At 42.6% G+C, this 21,081-nt stretch overlaps 1 protein-coding gene across 2 annotated transcripts; it reads left to right on the top strand.

Annotated features, from left to right (window-relative positions):
• Window positions 1-51: 51 nt before the first annotated feature.
• Window positions 52-20,834, top strand: ACAD8 (acyl-CoA dehydrogenase family member 8). Of its 2 annotated transcripts, XM_045790740.2 has the most exons (11): window positions 52-209; window positions 5,082-5,182; window positions 5,624-5,793; window positions 8,389-8,498; window positions 8,897-8,973; window positions 9,376-9,513; window positions 11,426-11,561; window positions 11,657-11,754; window positions 12,114-12,266; window positions 12,930-13,032; window positions 18,270-20,834. In XM_045790740.2, the coding sequence occupies exons 1-11, from the start codon at window positions 101-103 to the stop codon at window positions 18,320-18,322; spliced, it is 1,248 nt and encodes a 415-aa protein (XP_045646696.1). In that variant the 5' UTR covers window positions 52-100; the 3' UTR covers window positions 18,323-20,834. The 2 variants fall into 2 exon arrangements, with proteins under 2 accessions (XP_045646696.1, XP_087724387.1); XM_087868261.1 differs by lacking the exons at window positions 52-209; window positions 5,624-5,793 and having other exon boundaries at window positions 2,280-5,182.
• The last annotated feature ends 247 nt before the right edge of the window (window positions 20,835-21,081 follow it).

The following is a 21,081-nucleotide window of genomic DNA, read 5'->3' as shown; positions in this document are numbered from 1 at the left end:
AGGGCCGCTAGGTGCACTACAGCTCCCAGGGTGCACTGCGGGTCGGTGTCCTGGACCAAGTTTCTGCGAGCTGGTTCTGGCCGGAGTAGGAGCTGCTGCTATGTTGCGGAGCGGATGTTGGCGGCTGAGAGGGTGGCTCTACCGCTCGCGCGGCGCTCTGCGGGCCCCAGCCAAGAGCGGCCGCCGGAGCTTGGTCTCCTGCATAGACCGTAAGACTCACCTCGTCCGGTCCCCGGGCGAGGAGGGGGTGCCGTGGTCTCAGCGCCCACAGAGTGCTTGTCAGCCCCGGCTCGCCCTGGGCGGTCACCTGGGCCATCACCCCCGGGCCCACCTGCCCCTTCCCGCCGGCCGATCTCCCCATTCTGTCCACCTGGCTGGCTTCTCTGACCTCCCTCACTCTCTGCGGCCTCCATCTGTTGCGCCCCTGGGCCTCGTCTGCTACTCTTCCACCCCACTCCCAAACTAGCCTGGCGTCGGAAACGGGTGCTCCGGGCCGCCCTCTGGCATTTTAACTCTGTTCTCCCTCCTGCCTATGTCACAGGGGCCCTCTGAAGATAGTTGAAGAAAGGAAAATACAGCTTAATCTTTGTTGTTGATATTTGCTAATTGTTCAGGTCTTCCATAAACGTACTTGGTAGTATCAAGCTCTTGATACCAGGTTTAATAAGTAAATCAATTCATTTACTTATGAATACAATAACTAAGGGTTTTATAATGATCCTCACAACTCTGAGGTAGATTCTGTTATTATCCCTGCTTTCAGATAAGTAGTAGGTGCACAGAAACCCCTGGCTTTGTTTTGTGTTAATCCTATGTTGTTTACAGTTGTAAAGGTAGTAAAAATGTAGATAGCTTGGGGCTGGTTGTGGTAGGTAAAGCAATGCTCCTTCTTTAAGTGATTCAAGATTTGCTCACATAAATTTTGTGACTTACAACCTGTAGTTATGAAACACTTTTACTGGTAAAATTCCCATTGAGAAATAATTATGACTGAAAATGGGAAACTACCCAGAGCTGACAGACCTGAATGTCTTCAGGGACCACGCAAGTAATTTGGATGTGAATAACAGGAGTGATGTGGGCCTAGGCCCCCTAGGGATGCCCAGCCACTTTATGACTCTGTCCACTACCTAATCATGTTTTTTCTTCTGAAAAAAAAAAAAAAATCTTTTTAATAAATGTCACTTTTCTTTGTAACAGATTCGGTATGAATCCCTTAAATTGACACCCAGATCTATGATATACACTAGTATAGAATACCGTTTTCTTCTCCGTGTCCTAAAACTCCTTCACAAGTTGCTGCCCGTTCTAGCAATTGGAATTAGGTAAACAAGGTCACTCCTGCTGATTCCAAGGCAAAAAAGGAGTTGTTCTGGCAACAAATAGATTAAATACTAGGTTAATATTCAGTACTAACTAACAAATAGGTTACATATGCGGGAGTATTTCCAGCAGCTGGTTGTGTAGCTTTAGCCAGTGAGGTACTTCTACACCTTTTTAAAACAAAGTATCTCTTAATTAGTAAAATGAAAGGAAACTGCCCTTTCAATGTATCATTCTACATCCTAGAATATCAGTGGAGTGATTAACAAACATTTGTTTCATTGCATATTTTAATAAGTAAAAAATGATTTTTAAGAGAATTATAATTTGTATTTTATTTATTATATGTTACATATATTCATTATGCATACTTCCCTCATTCTACAGATGAGGAAATTTACTCAATATCTAGTGCAGGCCCCTCATTTTACAATGGTATAACTGAAGTTATCAGAGGGAGAGGGAGAGAGAGAATCTTTTTTTTTTTAATTTGAATTCAATTAATTAACAAATAATGTATTATTAGTTTCATGGGTAGAGGTCAGTGATTCATCAGTCTCATATAATACCCAATGCTCATTACATCACATGCCCTCCTTAATGTCCATCACCCAGTTACCCCATTTTCCCACCTCTGTCCCCTCCAGCAAACCTCAGTTTGTTACCTATGATTAAGAGTCTCTTATGGCTTATCTCTGATTTCATCTTCTATTTTTTCCTATCTTCCCCTATGATCCTTTGTTTTGTTTCTTAAATTACACATGTGGGTGAGACCATATGATAATTGTCTTTCTCTGATTGACTTATTTCACTTTGCATAATACCTTCTGGTTCCATCCACGTTGTTGCAAATGGCAAGATTTCTCTCTCTCTCTCTCTCTCTGTGTGTGTGTGTGTGTGTGTGTGTGTGTATGAGTAGTATTCCATTGTATATATATATATATATATATATATATATATATACACCACATCTTCTTTATTCATTCAATAGACACCTGGGCTCTTTCCATAGTTTAGCTATTGTGGACATTGCTGCTATGAACACTGGGGTGCAGGTGCCCCTTCAGAACCCTACATTTGTATCTTTGGGGTAAATACCCAGTAATGCAATTGCTGGGTCATAGGATAGCTCTATTTTCAACTTTTTGAGGAACCTCCGTACTGTTTTCCAGAGTGGCTGCACCAGCTTGCATTCCCACCAACAGTGTAGGAGGGTTCCCCTTTCCCTTCAGCCGGGAAAGAGAATCTTAAGCAAGCTCCACACCCAGAGCAGAACCCAACCCAGGCTGGCTGGCTCTCATGACCCTGAGATCATGACCTGAGCTGAAATCAAGAGTCAGATGCTTAATGGACTGAGTCACTCAGGAGCAGCAGGCCCTTTTTCTATTTAGCTTTGCCATTTTACATTTTACTCTGTGTGTTGGCTTCTTGAACTCTGCTAGTAACTCCAGGCAACTTTGTGAAGTCTAGTTTTTGTTTTGTTTGTTTTTAATGTATTTTGGGAACTCAGGTATTTTTATTTAGTTACCATGCTTTCTTGTGTATAAGTTGCTTTTTAGCTTGCCTTTTCCACTTTTTTCCACCAGGCGGCTCTCTCATTTTATTAGCATTCCCTTATCAAAAATTGGGTTGGATATTACATTTCAAAATGTATATATTTGCACCTAAGATTTGCAAACACCTATTTCCTGTTTACTTAGGATACAATTCAAACCTATTTCTTGAACATTTTGTTTTTTGAACTACTTGTTTTACTCTAATAATAATAACAGTAAACATTTATTGAGCTCTTGCTGGGCCTGAAATTCTGTAGCACCTCTCTTTATACTGTAAGATTTACATTATCACCATATTTATGTTAACCTTTGTGTGAATGGACTGTATTCATCTTTGTAACCCCAGCACTGTTCCACGGTAGACATTCAATAAATACTCTTTTGTGAATGGTCTTTGAGCTATGATCTGCAAGAGCATTTCTTCAAGACTTCTGCAAACAAATGACCTGACTCTCAGTCAGGAACCCTGAATTATTTATCCCTAAACGTATTCCTGTGAGTAACAACCAACATAAGTTTCTACGCTAGGCTTCTCAAAGTAGCCTAATCTCTAATCCTCACAAGTATTCCTTTCTGAGTTTCCCCAGTACAGACAGACTGCTTTCTCCTGGCTCACATAGCCAGCCACTACTGCTGCCCATGCCTGCCACCTGCTCTTCTTCTCTAGTGGGAGGACTATGCATTGCTATTAGGCACTGAAATAAATTACTGTCGAGTATGGCTCCATAGTCTTACATTAATGCTCTTTAGCATCACCCCATAATGACCACGTCTTTAGCACTAAAAGATGAAACCTGAGAAGGTAATAGAGCGCAGCAGTTCTTTCTGCCTTATGTTTTACAGCCACCGCTGTCCCTCAGGGCTTCGCTTGGAAAAGTATAGGCATACACTTTATTTTTTCCTACACACCTGCAGCATGTGGTCCTTTCAAAATGACAGTAGTAAGAGACAACAAGAGAGACATAAACATGAACAATGTAAGTCTGATTCACTCTGTGTAGGTTGCCGATCCCGATGTAGACTCCCAGGATGTGTCGTCCCATCTTTTCTAAATTGGCTACACTATCCCCAAAAGGTGGTGGTTTTCACGGGAGCTTTGCTGAGGCCGTTTACTTTCAGCTCTGGCTTGCTGCTAGCTGGAAGTCTGCATCACTTTGCGAAATAGGAAAAATATTTTACATCTTACTTAACTAGCTAGTTGACTTGGATGTCTGCTTTCTAATTCAGTCGCATCTTACTCTGTGCAGTTTTTGAAAAAAAATCTGTAAAAAATGGTGTTCATGTCATTTGGGAAGTGGCTATTTAAAGAAAATGCATGAAGTAATCATATTGTAAATTAATAGTTATGTTTATGTTGGTAGATAAAGTTCTCTTTCTCCTGAAGAATATCACCTCTGATTAGATTAGTAGTCTTTTATTAGATGTTTAAGGTTCTAGAGAAACTTCTCCTAATAAGGCCATACTACCTACCTGGTGATGTCAGTCAATTCATTGTCCTTAGCTTTTAAGTATCTTAAACCCCAAAGTGAAGGAGTTACCCAAAGTCACATCACTGATAGTTTATGATAGAAAATGTTCTGAGAATTCTGAGTCCATTGGGTAAAAACAGATATAGTAAGGCCTTAACCATGTTTTCAACACTGGAAGACTTTTTTCATCATCAGTGTTATCAGTGAATGTCTGCGATTTGCCAAATGTACAGCCTTATTAGGGGATCTTTTCCTTAATTTGAAAGGTAAACCAAAGTATACATATCTTCCTTTTCCAAGTGATCTTTTAAAATGAATATGTTGAAACAGACAGACAGCTATAGAGATTCATAGATAGGACAGATTTTCCCAGGATACCAATACAGAAAAGGTAGGACATGCTAAAGGGAAAGAAATGTTTACTATTTTTTTACTAATGTCAGTGTGTGTTTACTATTTTTTAATGTGGATTTATGAAGAGGAAGAGATAAATAAGAGTACTGAAAGAATAAGAGCCAGCCAAACCACTGGGGAGGAAAGAAAAAGGGAAAAGGAGATGATGTATCAGAGAAATCATTAATGGTGGACAAGGCCATTCTATGGATGTTAAAGTTTGTACTGTATAAGAGAAATGCTGCAGCATGTCCCTGTCTCAACTTCATGTTTCTTGATCTTGGCACTACTCTTCCCTGACCCCTGTCCTGGAACTGAATATATGCAGTCTTATCCACAGCTTCCTTGGGACTGAATGAAGAGCAAAAAGAATTTCAGAAAGTGGCCTTTGACTTTGCTGCCCGGGAGATGGCTCCAAATATGGCAGAGTGGGACCAGAAGGTGGGAATTTTCCTTGTGGCTAGACATTCCAGCAGATGCCTCCTATGGTGACCCTGTCTTCATCCCCTTGTAGTCCTAACTCTTCCGTGTTTATTCTCCTCGCACAACTCTTAATGCAAATGAGAGTACTGGTAATGTTGTGATTCCTTTCCTCATCTTGTAAAGACTAGTTTTGTTTTTGTTTTTGTTTTGTTTTTAATTGTACAAAGATTTGGACACTCTTAAAACCAAGGCAATTCTATTGATGATTAAAAGGAACTTTAATGCTAGAAAATCGTGCTTATAGAATGCATTTTAACTGCTACTAGAGATAACAAATAGCCTATTAAGATAATATATACACTCTCCCAAATGCGAACATCTTAATCCCTCATTGTGCCCTTTAAAGAAACGTCCATCTGTGAATGCCTAACTGATGACCCTGTTCTCTTTTGTACGTAGGAGTTGTTCCCAGTGGACGCAATGCGCAAAGCTGCTCAGCTCGGCTTTGGGGGAGTCTACGTACGAACAGATGTGGGTGGGTCTGGACTGTCACGGCTCGATACATCTGTCATCTTTGAGGCCCTGGCTACAGGCTGCACCAGCACCACAGCCTATATTAGCATCCACAAGTGAGTGCCAAAGCTTGGTGAGCACAGTGAAGTATTCATTGGGTTGACTGGGAAATTTCAGGTAAATAGGGAAAAGTTCATCTTTTCAAGTTGATTGCCATTGAGGAACCAGACTATAAAAGTTCACTCTACTCTCAAAAAAAAAGGGGTGGGGCGCTTGGGTTGCTTGGCTCAGTCAGTTAAGTGTCTGACTCTTGATTTCAACTCAGGTTGTGATCTCAGGGTTGTGGGATTAAGCCCCATGTTGGGCTCCCCACCCGCCTTACTCGCAAGCACATGCACTCACTCACTCTCTCAAAAAAAGATAAAAGTTCATTCTAGGTCTGCTGCTGCCTCTTGGACTTGAGTCTGTCATTTTGTATGTTTCTTAGAGAATGAGGTCTGTCCTCCTTCTCCCAAATCCTAGATTGAGCTGGAAGCAAACAGACTTCTCCAGGATAGTGGTCAGGGCCCTGTTCCTGTCTTCCTCAACCCAAAGATGAAGCCCCCAGGAATTTGTCAAAGTACATATAACTCTTTGATTTTTAGGGAACCCATTGAACCTAGAAGTAGCATGAACATCCAAGTAAGAAATACTTTGGCCCTGGTTATCTCTGGGTGGTACGTGTTCCACGAATATGTTTTTTGGTTTTTTTTTTTTAAGATTTTATTTATTTATTTGACAGAGACAGAGACAGCTAGCGAGAGAGGGAACACAAGCAGGGGGAGTGGGAGAGGAAGAAGCAGGCTCATAGCAGAGGAGCCTGATGTGGGGCTCGATCCCGGAACGCCGGGATCACGCCCTGAGCTGAAGGCAGACGCTTAACCGCTGTGCCACCCAGGCACCCCACCACGAATATGTTTTAACCCAGGTCTTCCCTTTATTTTATTTTTTTTTAAATGATTTTTTATTATATTATGTTAGTCACCATACAGTACATCCCCGGTTTCCGATGTAAGGCTCGATGATTCATTAGTTGTGTATAACACCCAGTGCACCATGCAATACGTGCCCTCCTTACTACCCATCACCGGTCTATCCCATTCCCCCACCCCCCTCCCCTCTGAGGCCCTCAGTTTGTTTCTCAGAGTCCATAGTCTCTCATGTTTCATTCCCCCTTCTGATTACCCCCCCTTTCTTTATCCCTTTCTTCCCCTACTGATCATCCTAGTTCTTATGTTCCATAGATGAGAGAAATCATATGATAGTTGTCTTTCTCTGCTTGACTTATTTCACTTAGCATTATCTCCTCCAGTGCCGTCCATGTTGTAGCAAATGTTGAGAACTCGTTCTTTCTGATAGCTGAGTAATATTCCATTGTATATATGGACCACAACTTCTTGATCCAGTTATCTGTTGAAGGGCATCTCGGCTCCTTCCACGATTAAGGTATTGTGGACATTGCTGCTATGAACATTGGGGTGCATATGGCCCTTCTCTTCACTACGTCTGTATCTTTGGGGTAAACACCCAGTAGTGCAATGGCTGGATCATAGGGTAGCTCAATTTTTAACTTTTTAAGGGACCTCCACACTGTTTTCCAGAGTGGCTGTACCAACTTGCATTCCCACCAACAATGTAGGAGGGATCCCCTTTCTCCACATCCTCTCCAACAATTGTTGTTTCTTGCCTTGTCTATTTTTGCCATTCTAACTGGCGTAAGGTGGTATCTCAGTGTGGTTTTGATTTGAATTCCTTGATGGCTAATGATTTTGAACATTTTTTCATGTGCCTGTTAGCCATTTGTATGTCTTCATTGGAAAAGTGTCTGTTCATATCTTCTGCCCATTTTTTGATTTGTTTATTTGTTTCTCGTGTATTGAGTTTGAGAAGTTCTTTGTAGATCTTGGATACCAGTCCTTTATCTGTAGTGTCATTTGCAAATATATTCTCCCATTCCGTGGGCTGCCTCTTAGTTTTTCTGACTGTTTCCTTGGATGTGCAGAAACTTTTAATCTTGATGAAGTCCCATAAATTCATTTTAATCTTTTGTTTCTCTTGCCTTTGGGGATGTATCATGAAAAAGGTTGCTTTGGCCGATGTCGTAGAGGTTGCTGCCTATGTTCTCCTCTAGAATTTTGATGGATTCCTGTCTCACATCGAGGTCTTTCATCCATTTGGAGTTTATTTTTGTGTATGGTGTGAGAGAATGGTCAAGTTTCATTCTTTTGCATGTAGCTGTCCAGTTTTCCCAGCACCATTTATTGAAGAGACTGTCTTTTTCCCACCGGATGTTTTTTCCTGCTTTATCAAATATTAGTTGCCCAAAGAGCCGAGGGTCCATTTCTGGGTTCTCTATTCTGTTCCATTGGTCTATGTGTCTGTTTTTGCGCCAGTACCATGCTGTCTTTGTGATCACAGCTTTGTAGTACAGCTCGAAATCCGGCATTGTGATGCCTCCAGCTGTTTTTCCTTTTCAGCAGTTCCTTGGAGATTCGGCCAGGCCTTCCCTTTAAAGTTGAATCTTCTCAGTGGCGACTTTTCTGTTCCTATTCTCTGTTCCTCTTCACTGTGCTTTGCTGTTTGTGTTTTCCTTCCCCATCCCTTCCCCCCTCAGATTTCCTTTTCTCCATATTAACTCTATCATTGTCTTTTCTTCTTGGCGTACCGGTCAGCATGTGTGTCTGGATGATTGATACCTTTGGAAATGAGGAACAGAGGCACAAATTTTGCCCACCGCTCTGTACCATGGAGAAGTTTGCTTCCTACTGCCTCACTGAACCAGGTGGGTCTGCCACTGACAGTGAGATGTAGCAGGGGATGCTGCTGAGGCGAAATCACTCGGTACTGTCTCGTGCTAGTGACACATATGACACTTGTTTACCATGAAGTTGGTCGTGGAGTGTCACAAACCTAAGAGGGCTCTAGGGCAGAGTGTCTCCAGGCTGCAGATTGGCGCCTCCTTGTATTCAGTGTGCTGGGAGGTGGAAAATGGTCTAATTGCTGTCCACAGTTTTCAGCAAATAGAGAGAGTTCCTCTGGCTGTCTGTGTTTTAAAGTATGAAATGCTGAGCTGTTGGTTATAAGGGAAGATTTCCTTGGAAGTGGAACCATGCTGGGGCCCCCTTACCTTCACTGACTTTCTCTCCCATCCTTTCTGCTTCCTTTTGATTTCTGCTTTAGGAAGTGGCAGTGATGCTGCCTCCCTTTTGACCTCAGCGAAACGACAAGGAGATCATTACATCCTCAATGGCTCCAAGGTACCAGCATGCCCACCTTACCGAACACCTTGGAGATTGTTCCCATCTTTCTGCTGACATCGCCTGGATCCTTGCTATCTGCGAGTTAATATTTCCTAGGAGTTTTACACGTTGGGTAGAGAACCTCTGATCTGTTTCCCTTTATTTACCTTCACTTTCTCGCTCTTCTGATCTGATTCCAAATAATCTTGCTCATTTTTGTCTGTCCTTTTTATGGTCTCATCAGCTAGATCCCTGACCCCCCAGTCAGCACAGGTTCTTTTTACCCCTCCTTCATTTCTCTGTGCCATCATGCCTCTTAGGAGTCCTACTATCGGAAGGACTCCGATTGTCTTCCCAGGTGTTAGGCTCCAGGGACGGATGTGTTTCCTGATCCCTGTACACCCCCTCTCCAACCCCCAGGCCTTCATCAGTGGTGGAGGTGAATCAGACATCTACGTGGTCATGTGCCGAACAGGAGTTCCAGGCCCCAAAGGCATCTCGTGTATAGTTGTGGAGAAGGGGACCCCTGGCCTCAGCTTTGGCAAGAAGGAAAAAAAGGTGAGTGGCTATTGGACACGAAACAATTCAAGTTCAAACAATTCAAGAGTCTGCCACCTGCCAGACCAACCTCTGTTCTATTTCAGGGAATAGGTTACCTACTTGCTAACTTGACTTGCATGCAGTTGCTTCTATTAGGATTTCAGCAGGAGCATATGGAATAGAATAGGGCACAGCTGAAAGAATACCATACCACTGGCAAAAATGGGAAAGTGCACCAGTAAGTTTCATGAGCTACCTGTCTTTTTAGTGTGAGGGATTTCTCTGACATCTGTCCTGCCTCCACTTTTGGCCTGTGTTTCTTATCCACCTTCTTATTCTGGCACATTCTTTTATCCCAGGAAGAAACATTTACAGATCTGGTGGTGACTACAAGTCTAAGGGGTGAAAAGCATATGGGTCACTTTTCTTCTTTAAATAAAAATAAAACAAAACAAAACTCATTGGAGATGGTTGTGAGTGTTTCAGTAATGTAAGAGGGAGAGTGTTTCCATAGGTGCTTTGAAAAGACATTCCTGGGATATGGCAATCCCAGGGCCAGACCATGAATAGTACAAGTGTGATTCCGTAGCTGTAGCTGGTAGTAAGATGAGACCCATTCAGATTTGTTAGGCCGGGGGACCAGAATAGTCATCTCCCTCCGATATGTACTGTTATACTTAGGATTTGCGGGGAGAAGTCAGGTAATGAAGTGACCCCTAACTATACTTCTCCTTTCATAGCTCCTAGGATTTCCATATTTCCCCTCATGAGCTTTCCTGATATTTTGTAAACTGCCAAAGAGTTAGAGTTTTTAGTGCCCCTTTTCATTTATAGTATAGTAGGTTTTTACTAGATTCCTACTATGTGCAAAGCGTGATGCTGGCTCCTGGGGGGGAGGAGGATACAAAAGTCACTCCTAGCCTTATTTGAAATTAGAAGACATACGTTGTCTTATCTGCATAAGGTATATAAGCTGTAATTGTGGCATTTAAGTTGTATATGTGATATATAAGATAAATAGTTGTGGAATATCTTAATTCTAGGAATGTCTGCTTTGGATCATACAACATGGACTTATATAGTCTGACATAATTTTACAGGATCAAGTTATACTGATTTAGGTTGTTTGTGAGTGATTGTTTCAACACACATAGGTAGTATCCACCTCAGTATTTGTGATATCTGTTGACAGAACACCAAAGCTGTCCAGTTTCGTGCCTAGAGAAAAATCGCAAATAAGTTCCAGAAACAAAAAGTGTATCTTTTCTTCCTTTTGTTTTCTGTTTTCTCTCACCTTTTTTGTTTGTTTGTTTTCTCTCACCTTTAAGTGTATACATTTATCTTTCTTTTTAAATTTCTTTTTTAATTATTAGTTTCGCTTTATTTATTTTTTAATGTAAGGCAAATTTGGAAGGACACCTCTGTATTCATTCAACAGTTGGTGAGTGCCCACTGTGTGCCAAGCATTTGTAAACAGTAGGGGTAGAGCAGTGAACAAAGACAAAGCTCTGCCCTCATAGGATTTACCTGTCAGCAAGCAGGGACGGGCAATGGACATGTAAATAAGCAAGGTACCATCTGGTATTGCTCTGTGCTACAAAAGAGATAAAACATGTTGATAGGACACTGAGGAGAGCTTGAAAGTTTCTGTAATATGGCTGGACTCCCAGAGGTCATGACTTGAGATCACTAGAGGTCATGAGATGAGATCCAGAGTATTAGAAGAAGCAACATAAGAATTCTGGGCAGAGACAACAGTAGATGGCCTATTGGGGGAACCAAAAAAAAAGTTCAGTATGGCCCTAAGGTAGTGAGCAAAGAAGAGAACAGTGTGGGAAGAGAGCAGGCAGGGGCTTATAGGCTGAAGTGAAGAGTCAGTGCCCTGAATGCCACCCTGTTGGGCAGCCATACAGTGCCTGATTTTTGCCAGGTGGGGTGGAATTCACAGCCAACCTGTGCCGTGATTTTTGAAGACTGTACAGTGCCCGTGGCCAACAGAATTGGAAACGAGGGACAGGGCTTCATCATTGCCATGAAAGGACTGAATGGAGGGAGGATCAATGTTGGTGAGCACACAACAGGGTGGGACAGGGAGGTAGCCCGGCAGGGGCAAGCAGCACTGTCCTGGCTCAGCTGAAATGCTGGCACTCTTCCTTTCCAGCTTCCTGCTCCCTAGGAGCTGCTCATGCTTCAGTTGTCCTCACCCGAGACTACCTCAGTGTTCGGAAGCAGTTCGGAGAGCCTCTGGCCAGTAACCAGGTAATCTCCCAGTGGCCCCTGCATTTGCTTTCCACTCTGCATGAGACCTGCTCTGTGGCCCACATTCTCTCAGAGGGTGAGGTTATGAGTTTTCACTAGAGTGCTGCCCCCGTCTGAGAACATGTGTTCTAATTTTATCCGTAATCTTTTTCAGGAGGTGGTACGGAAGCACAGGGCAAACAAAGTAGGCTTAGAACTCACGAGGCAGTACCTTTTCTCTGTAGAAGAGGCAGGGACTTTGAAGCTTGGGGTCAGTTAGAAAAGGGACCTCACGAGAGATGTCTTATAGAGGGCCCCAGATCAGGTGCTGGTCTAAGCCTGTGGGTCCTGTCCTGTTCTCTTCTCCCCTGGCGCTGCAGTACCTGCGATTCAAACTGGCTGATATGGCAACGAGGCTGGTGGCCTCACGGCTGATAATCCGCAACGCAGCAGTGGCTCTGCAGGAGGAGCGGGAAGATGCAGTGGCCCTGTGCTCGATGGCCAAGCTCTTCGCTACAGATGAATGCTTTGCTGTGCGTGATGATGCCCTCTGGCTGTCTTGGGTGGACAAGGAGCAGCTGCTAAGTCCAGGGCTGTTGAGAGCCATTAGTCCACTCCTGGGATGCTGCCGAGATCACCTTGGGGCTTAAGGATATAAATGAACTCATGAGAGGCCTGCTTGGGAGCTCCCAGAGCTGACTTTTTACCTGCTCTGTGCCATTACACATTCAAATCTGTCACTGTCATTTGACTGTGTTCTAGATGAGACACTACCTTTGGAAGAAGGTTCAGGGCAGCCCAATGCCTGTTGCTCAAATTCAGCACTATGCTATGTTTAAAATGTCAAGCGCAGAACTATTCCCACATGAGGCTGCATTGCCACTAGATGGCACCATAGGTAGCGTCACCTAGTCCCAGCCAAAGTACTTGCAGGCCTGCTTGTCCCGGGCAGGTAATAAAGCCAGAACGGCACAGCTCTCTGAGTTGCCCGCCTGGTGGGAACTGACAAATTTAGTAGGTGAACTTCCCTTGTCTAACCACACAGAATACGGAGCCCCTCTCTGGGCTTGGCTGGTTATCTGTAGGTTGTTCTTCCTCGTATTAGTTTACAGCAGGCTGCCAGATTGGGGGCTGGGGTAGAAAGAGAAGTCATGTGTTCCCCCAATCAAAGATGTCTCATCCCTGTCTCCCTGAAGATCTGCAACCAGGCTTTACAGATGCATGGAGGCTATGGCTACCTGAAGGACTACGCTGTTCAGCAGTATGTGCGGGACTCCAGAGTCCATCAAATCCTAGAAGGTAAAAGTTGCCAGAGCCATTCTCCAGAATGCTTCTGGGATCGCCACTTTCTTCAGCCTGTCTGTCCCCATGCTCACTGGTTCTGAGGGTTCCATCAGGCCCTGTCTGTCTTTTGCCTTCCTCCTTCCTCTTTCTCCTGACCCTGCTCTGGAAGTGTTTGTGGGTGTCATACAGAGCACTAGCTTGGGAGTCGGGGGCTCTGCTTTGTCCATGGGTAAGCTATCAAGTCACTCCATTCTGCTCTTTTTCTTTGCAAATTTTAGAGAACACTCAAACTCAGATAATATATGGGAAAGCATTTTGAAAACGTCAACGGTAACTCGACTTTTATGAAGTGCTTGGTCCTCAGGGATCCCAAAACTTCTGTACAGGGCAAATGTGAGCTAATTTGATCACAGGCAACTTCTATAAATTGATGATATCTCTATCAATATTGCTAATGGATTTTTCAGTATAAACTAAATCATGTGGGTATTTTTCCTGGCAATCACAGACTGGATTGGCCTGGAAAATGGGTAAGTTGCTGGAGGCCGGCTCAGGGCATGGCATTTTCCATGCTCCACACCAGTGCAGAAGTCTGGAAATTACATGACTCTTGTCTTATTTGCATAGGCAGCCAGGGGTGGTTACATTGTAGGAGAGCCAGATGGGGCAAAAGCTTGTTTAAGTGACTTTCAGTGATACAATGTGGGGCTGCTTCCAGGGAGGCATAGGAGAGACCCATGGGCATTGGTCTCTGTCATTTTCAAAGCATTCTTGAACCTGAGGAGGTACCAGAATCACCCAGAGGGCTTGTGAACACAGATTGCTGGGCTCCACCCCCAGAGGTTCTGACTCAGGGGTCTTAGGTAGGCCTGAGAATTTTGCATCTCCAACAAGTTTTCAAGTGAGGCTGCTGCTGTGTGTCTGGGAACCACACTCTGAAACCCACTGCTCTGGTGTTACGTTCTATCACAGGCTTCTAAAAGTTAGAGTCTGCTTTCTTCTGCAGACCTCATACCTGAAATATGCCAATGAGCTCGGTCACTGGTGCTTAAGTTCTCCATAGGCTTTTTCCTCTGATTACTCCTGCAGTTACTTCCATACCCAGCATTTATGAATGACAAGTTTACTAGGTAAACTTTGTTGTCTAACAACATGAGACTTCACCTTTATTCTGACTCTGTCTTTTAACCTTGTAAGAAGAAATGGGAAAAGCCAGGTACATTTTTTTGAGGCCATGTCATCATCCACTTACAGAAAATTTGGCTCATTGGTCTTACTTTGGTATCGCTTTCTTTCATCGTGGACTTTGTTATAGGATAAATCTGCAATTTTAGGTTTGATTTTATTTGAGATGTGTGATTGCCCATTCCTCATGGAGGTTCATATTTCTCTTTGCATTAAAGCTGCTGTAAAAATGAAGCAAGAAATTGATCCCTCCTTTCAGGGAAAATATTTTTGTCCTTTTAAAATTCACTTTTCTGATTGGTATATTTATTGTTGAAAGCTTATAAAATATAGGAAAAGTTTAAAAAAATCATTCATGTTTCCACATTCAGAACTAATATTCTGGATTCCTTTTATACGTAAGTCCAAAAAATCTCCTCTGGGGCTTTTTCTGTGCTTTTGTAGGTACATTTTTTTTTTATGTGAAATATAGTTGCCATATAATATTATATTAATTTCAGGTGGGCAACACAGTAGTTCAACAGTTGAAATAGTTTGAGAAGGAAAGATATTAACTCTTCTTTGAATGTTTGGTAGAATTCCCCTCTGTGGCTGTCCAGTCCTGGACTTTTCATGGTTGGGAGTTTTTTGATTGATAATTCAGTTTTGTTACTCATGATCGGTCTATTCAGATTTTCTATTTCTGATTCAGTCTTGGAAAATTGTGTGTTTCTAGGGATTTATCTGTTTCTTTCTTCTAGGTTGTCCACTTTGTTGGTGTATCATTTTTCATGGTGGCCTCTTGTAATCCTTTATGTCTCTGTAGTGTTGGTTGTAACTTCTCTTTCATTTCTGATTTTATTCGCTCGACTTCTCCCTTTTTTTTTCTTAATAAGTCTGGCTAAAGATTTATCAATTTTGTGTATCTTTCCAAAGAACCAGCTCTCGGTTTCACTGATCTTTTCTATAGTTTTTTTAGTCTCTGTTTCATGTATTTCACCCTGAACTTTATTATTTCCTTCCTAATACTGACTTTGGGTGTGTTCATTCTTTTTTTCTAATTCCTTTGGGTGTATAGTTAGATTGTACATTTGAGATTTTTCTTTTTTCTTGTTTTTTTCTTTTTTAAGTAGGCTCCACCCCAACATGGGGCTTGAACTCACAACCCTAACTCTACTGACTGTGCCACTCAGGTGCCCCAATTTTTCTTGTTCCTTGAAGAAGAAGTTCCTAAACTTGCCTATTAGACTGCTTTTGCCGTGTCCCAAAGATTTTGGAACTTGTCTTTCCATTTTGATTTGTCTCACGGTATTTTTTTTATTTCCTGTTTGATTTCTTTGTTGACCCATTTGTTGTTTAATATCACGTTTAGACTCCATGTGTTTTTTTACCATTTTTTTCTTGTAATTGATTTCAAGTTTTATACCATTGTGGTTGAAAAAAATGCTTAATATGAGTTCAGTCGTCTGAAATGTATTGAGAGTCATTTTGTGGCCTCCTTGCATGTGACCTATCTTAGAGAATGTGCACTTCCAAGTGTACCTGAACAGAATGTGTATTCTGACATTTTTGGATATGTTCTGTATATATCTGTGAAGTCCTAAAGTCCTATCTGTTCTAACATGCCATTCAAAGCCACTATTTGCTTATTGATTTTCTGTCTGGATGATCTGTCCATTGATGTAAGTGGGGTGTTAAAGTCTCCTACTATTATTGTATTACTGTTAATTTCTCTCTTTATGTCTGTTAGTATTTGCTTTATATATTTGCTTTATTTATTTAAGAGAGAGAGCACACAAGCAGGGGAAAGGAGCAGAAGGAGAGGGACAAGCAAACTCTGTGCTGAGCACAAAGCCCAGCGCGGGGCTCGATCCCACGACCCTGAGATCATGACCTGAGTCAAAATCAAGAGCTGGACGCTTAACTAACTGAGTCACCCAGACGCCCCTGTCTGGAAAACTCTTTATCTCTCCTTGCCAGGTAGACTATCTTGGTTGGTTTTTTTTCTTTCAGCACTTTGAATATATCATACCACTTTGTTCTGCTAAAAAAATCAGCTTATAGCCTTATGGGTGTTTTCTTTCAGCACTTTGAATATATCATACCACAAAGTTTCTGCTAAAAAAATCAGCTTATAGCCTTATGGGTGTTTTCCCTTGTACAACTATTTGCTTTTCTCTGGCTGCTTTTAAGATTTCTCTTTATATGTAATTTTTACCATTTTATTTATTATATATATGTATATTATATGACTTGCTATGGATCTCCTTGATTTATCTTATTTGGGGCTCTATGTACTTCTAGAAACTAGATGTCTGTTTTCTTCCCCAGAGTAGGGAAGTTTTCAGCCATTATTTCTTTAAATAAGTTTTCTGCCTCTTTCTCTCTTCTCCTTCTGGGACCCCAGTAGTGCAAATGTTAGTATGCTTGATGTTGTCCCAGAGGTCCCTTAACCTATCCTTTTTTAAAATTCTTTTTTCTTTTTGCTGCTCACCTTGGGTGCTTTATACTACCCTGTCTTCCAGATTGCTGATCCATTCTGCATCCTGTAATCTGCTGTTGATTCCCCTTAGTGTATTTTTCATTTTAGTTACTGTATTCTTCAGATGTTTTTTGTTTTATGTTTTCTGTCTCTTCGCTGAAATTTTCACTAAGTTCATCCAGTCTTCTCTCAAGGCCCCTGAGCATCTTTATGACCATTATTTTGAAACTTTATCAAGTAGGTTCCTTATCTCTGTTTTGTTTGGTTCTTTTTTTGAGGTGTTGTCTTGTTTTGTCACTTGGAACATATTCTTGTCTCCTCATTTTTGTTTTTGTGTATCAGGTAAGCGAGATTCTCTTGGTCCTGAAAGGAATGTCCTGTATTGAAGGCATCCTGGGGGCTCAGTAGCGCAATCCCTCCTGGTCACTAGATCCAGGCACTCCCAAGGTGTCCCCTATGTGGTCTGCATGTGTTGTGCTGCTGTGTCTGGGCTGTAACTACTGTGGGCATGCTGGTGGCTGGCTGCAGGGCCCACCTGTGCGTCTTGTGGGTGTGTTAGTGGGTGGCAGGGACTTTGGGTGGGGGCAGGCACTGGTCCCCACAGAGGCTGCCTGCCAGGGGTGGTGGTTAGTACCTGCTTGGAGGGACATCTGCTGGGTTGAGCGTGTTGAGCCAGGCAGGTCTGCAGGAGAATGCCAGGGTGGGGCAAGCAGTGCTGGCAAGGTAGGGTGGGTGTCAGATCTTGCTCCCGAAACATCTGGCTAACTAAACTGTAGGAGTATAAGAAAAATGGCATTTGCTAACACTTCCATTCCCAGACAAAGTTCCTACAGATCCCTGCCCCTCTGGCACACACCTGGAAATTATTTATTAAACCTCCCTCATGCATGACCCAGGAGCTTTTCAATCTGCTGCCTCTGTGCTGGGCTCCGAGAGACTGATACTGCGTGTGGGCCCTTTAAGACTAGGGCCTCAGTTTCCTGTAGCTCCCTGGCTCTGCTAGAGTTAAGCTCCACTGATTTTCAAAGCCAGACATTATGGGGCCTCATCTTCCCAGTGAAGATCTCCAGGGCAGGGGCTGTCTGCTGTGGGACTTGAACTTCTCGCTCCTCAGGAAGGACCTCCACACCTGTGATATCCTTCTCCTCGTGGGTCACTGTGCCGTGGGTTTGGTTCCCAGTGGTCTCTGCCCCTCCTGCCCTTCTCAGTGTGACTTTTTCTGTATAGCTTTAGCTGTGGAATAGCTGTTCTGCTAGAGTTTAGGTTCTCCGAGGGAGTTGTACCGTACATAGTTGCAGCCTTAATGTGTCCATGGGAGGAGCTCAGTGTGTCCACGGGAGGAGGTGGGCTCAGCATCTTCCTACGCAGCCATCTTCCCCTCTCCCAGGAGAGGTGTTTTTAAAGAGTACATTTATTCCTTACTTCCTGACATTTTTCCGTACTTTGGGGAGGAGTCTGATAATCCCATCCCACTCAGGGTTAAAGCAACAGTTGTGGTTTATATCCACTACTACCCCGAGTGAGGCTTGGAGCCCCGTGGTTAAAGCTCTACCAAGCTCTCAGACTTTGCTGCGACTAAATCCTTCATCCTTCCTCCCCCTTGCAGGTAGCAATGAAGTGATGAGGATGCTTATCTCTCGAAGCCTGTTTCAGGAGTAGCACCCAGACTTGATGTTCGGGCGTGATGGTCAATGTGTAACTCCAATCAGAGCTTTCATGTGGACTGTTGTGTTGCAGATGAGTCATGAATTACATTGAAGGGCTGAGCTCTTCCAGGTGGGCCCGAAGTGTTGGGAGCAGCATCAGCTATGAGACTGGGACAGAGTCCTCAGCAGAACTGGAGGAGCTGCCCTGGTTGAGAATGTCACAAGAAGACACACTACCTTGTTTTCCTAATGCAAAAAGGTGACCAGCGAAGACTCAACACCAAGTCAGAGTCCTTTCTTGTACCCATGTCTTGATTTGTCTGCATTTTGGTGGTTCACCGAATCCCTCTTCCAGGGATCTGAATACTTCCGTTGAGGGTTTTTCCTGATGATAAAGCAAAGGTGGGGGAAAGGAGAAATGGAGAAAAAATGTCCTCCTATCTTTTCCTGTGATCTGCTAAAGATGCAGAAGGTTTCTGTGGGTTGCATTTCCTTTGTAGTACTGCTGTGAATGTAAATCATGATAGAATGAGCATTTGGGAAACCTTACTTCTCAGTGTGATTTAGGGTATCTCTGCACTTGTTCACTTTCCGAATCTCAAGGGCTGAAGTTATTTGGAACTCTGAATATTTGTTGCTTTCTTTTTTACAAGTGTGTGGTCTAAGAATGTTATTCAAGTTTCTATAACCCTTCCTGATAAGTACTTTGAGCATATTTTCTTTCTATCTGTGTGCAAGGAAATGATAAGCGTATAGAAGAGAGTGATCTGGCAAAAGTGATAAGTAGGAAGGGATTCAGAAAGAAGGCAGAAATTAAAATTAAACTTTTATAAAAATGTATAATATGTAAAGAGAACCAAGAAAGTCAGACAGGAATGGAACCTTTCCTATCAGACAGGAAGGAACCAGGAGCAGAAAAAGTGCAGAATTTGTGTGGGAGCTGTTTGCAACTTTGTTTTGTTGTGCTTTGGGCTTGACATGGGATGGAAAGAAGATGTAAATTGAATCTGGATGGAGAGTTATGAAAATCAAAGTGTGGTTTTTATTTCATAAGTAGTAGAGAAGCCGAGAAGGTTTTTATGAAGATATGATGAGATAATTTGTATATAAGAACATTCTGGAATGCATAAGCAGGATGAATATGAGTGAGGAAGGACAAAGATAATGCATGCCCAGTCTGTAGGTTCTGGAAGTAATCAAGGTCTGAGGCAATTTGAGCCTGAACTTGGAAGGTAAAGGAAGGAGGAAATGTGAGCAGGTACAGACCCATGTTTAGAATGTTTGCTGTGGAGCATCGGACATGAAGGTCTCCCTAGTAATGGGGCTGCTTTCTGGCATCCACTTCTGAGGCTCCTGTACAGATTTGAAGCAAAAATAGGTGTCATATTAATGCCTTACTATTTGTGTCCATCATAAGAAACTGATGAAATGCTAGTTATTACAAATGTAGTTCACACCGTCAACCTCCGTTACTATTCAGAGTTCAGTTTCCTAGCAGCCTAGCAAGGGATTTGACCCCTATGGCCAGAACATAGGGACATTCAAGCTAACCTCTATCACTGTTCATTTGGCTGTCCCATAAATGAAGCCAAAAGGAGCAGAACAAATAACGTCTTGAGGAAAACCTCTGTGCCAAGTGCTACGTTAGGTGTACGATATATACAGATAAGCAAACACAGCTTAACTTCGATGGACTTACAGGCCTGGAAGTCTAGTAACTAGGAAACACAGTTTTGGTACGTGGAGCAAGAACAAACAAGTTTACAAAGTGCGCTGGCGCACAAGTAGTCTTGCGATCCTAAAGTGATGGCCTCAGTGAAAATTGGATTTCCGAGTTGTCTTCATAATCTCTTAAAACTATCTCCCCTTATAATACTCTGAAAGTTGAGGGGGAAATCTAATTGCTCTGATTATATGTCCATTTAAACAGAAGAATGTTTAGGTCACCCATTAAAATTGTCATCCTTTGTAGATTCAGTAAATTAGAAATGTCTTATTTACTTATTTGTTTTAGTGATTATCTGGTTATACTTTTTTTTTTTTAAGATTTTATTTATTTATTTAACAGATAGAGAGAGACAGCCAGCGAGAGAGGGAACACAAGCAGGGGGAGCGGGAGAGGAAGAAGCAGGCTCCCAGCAGAGGAGCCTGATGTGGGGCTCGATCCCAGAACGCTGGGATCATGCCCTGAGCCGAAGGCAGACACCTAACGACAGCGCTACCTATGCACCCCGAGGTTATACTTTTTTTTAAAAAACACTAGGACTTCTCCAAAGTACTTTCCTTCAGATTATCTCCTATATCTCATAATTTTCAGAAGGAGTTCCTTGCATGACTAGGTCCTTGAGATACTTGGGTTAAATTGATCTGAACTGAATTGAGTAACAACCCTGATGAAAACAGCAACTACCAATGTTTCTGTTCAGTTAAGAGACTGGACTATGGATTCAGGCTCCCATATCTGGATTTGTTTGCTAGCTTTGTTCATTAACCATGTCACTTTAAGAAAAAACACCTAAACTCTCTGTGCCTGTTTCCTTATGTGTAAATTGGAGGTAATAAGCGTCCCTGCCTCATAGGATAGTTGGTGAATCAAGTGAAAGAATCCGTATACCCGGCTTTGAACAGAGTACATTAAGCACTCTGAAACATTAGTCAATATTATCAATCTCATTTTATAGGTGAGCATAGTGAACTGTAAAGAGATTAAGTGGCTTGCTCAAACTGACACAGGTACATGGTGAAGTGTTAAGACACACCTTTGGCAAGAAC

Source organism: Ursus americanus, chromosome 16 (assembly GCF_024610735.1).
Source record: "Ursus americanus isolate L20-20 chromosome 16, mUrsAme1.1.p, whole genome shotgun sequence".
Taxonomy (NCBI): domain Eukaryota; kingdom Metazoa; phylum Chordata; class Mammalia; order Carnivora; family Ursidae; genus Ursus; species Ursus americanus.
Note: the sequence above shows the minus strand (reverse complement) of the source record. Positions and strands in the feature narration are given on the sequence as shown.

Excerpts from the sequence above, each read along its gene's own strand:
- ACAD8 (XM_045790740.2), top strand. The coding sequence starts at position 101 with ATGTTGCGGAGCGGATGTTGGCGGCTGAGAGGGTGGCTCTACCGCTCG. Across the intron at positions 9,514-11,425 it reads TTGGCAAGAAGGAAAAAAAG|GTGGGGTGGAATTCACAGCC; the intron begins GTGAGTGGCTAT and ends GATTTTTGCCAG. Across the intron at positions 13,033-18,269 it reads AGTCCATCAAATCCTAGAAG|GTAGCAATGAAGTGATGAGG; the intron begins GTAAAAGTTGCC and ends TCCCCCTTGCAG.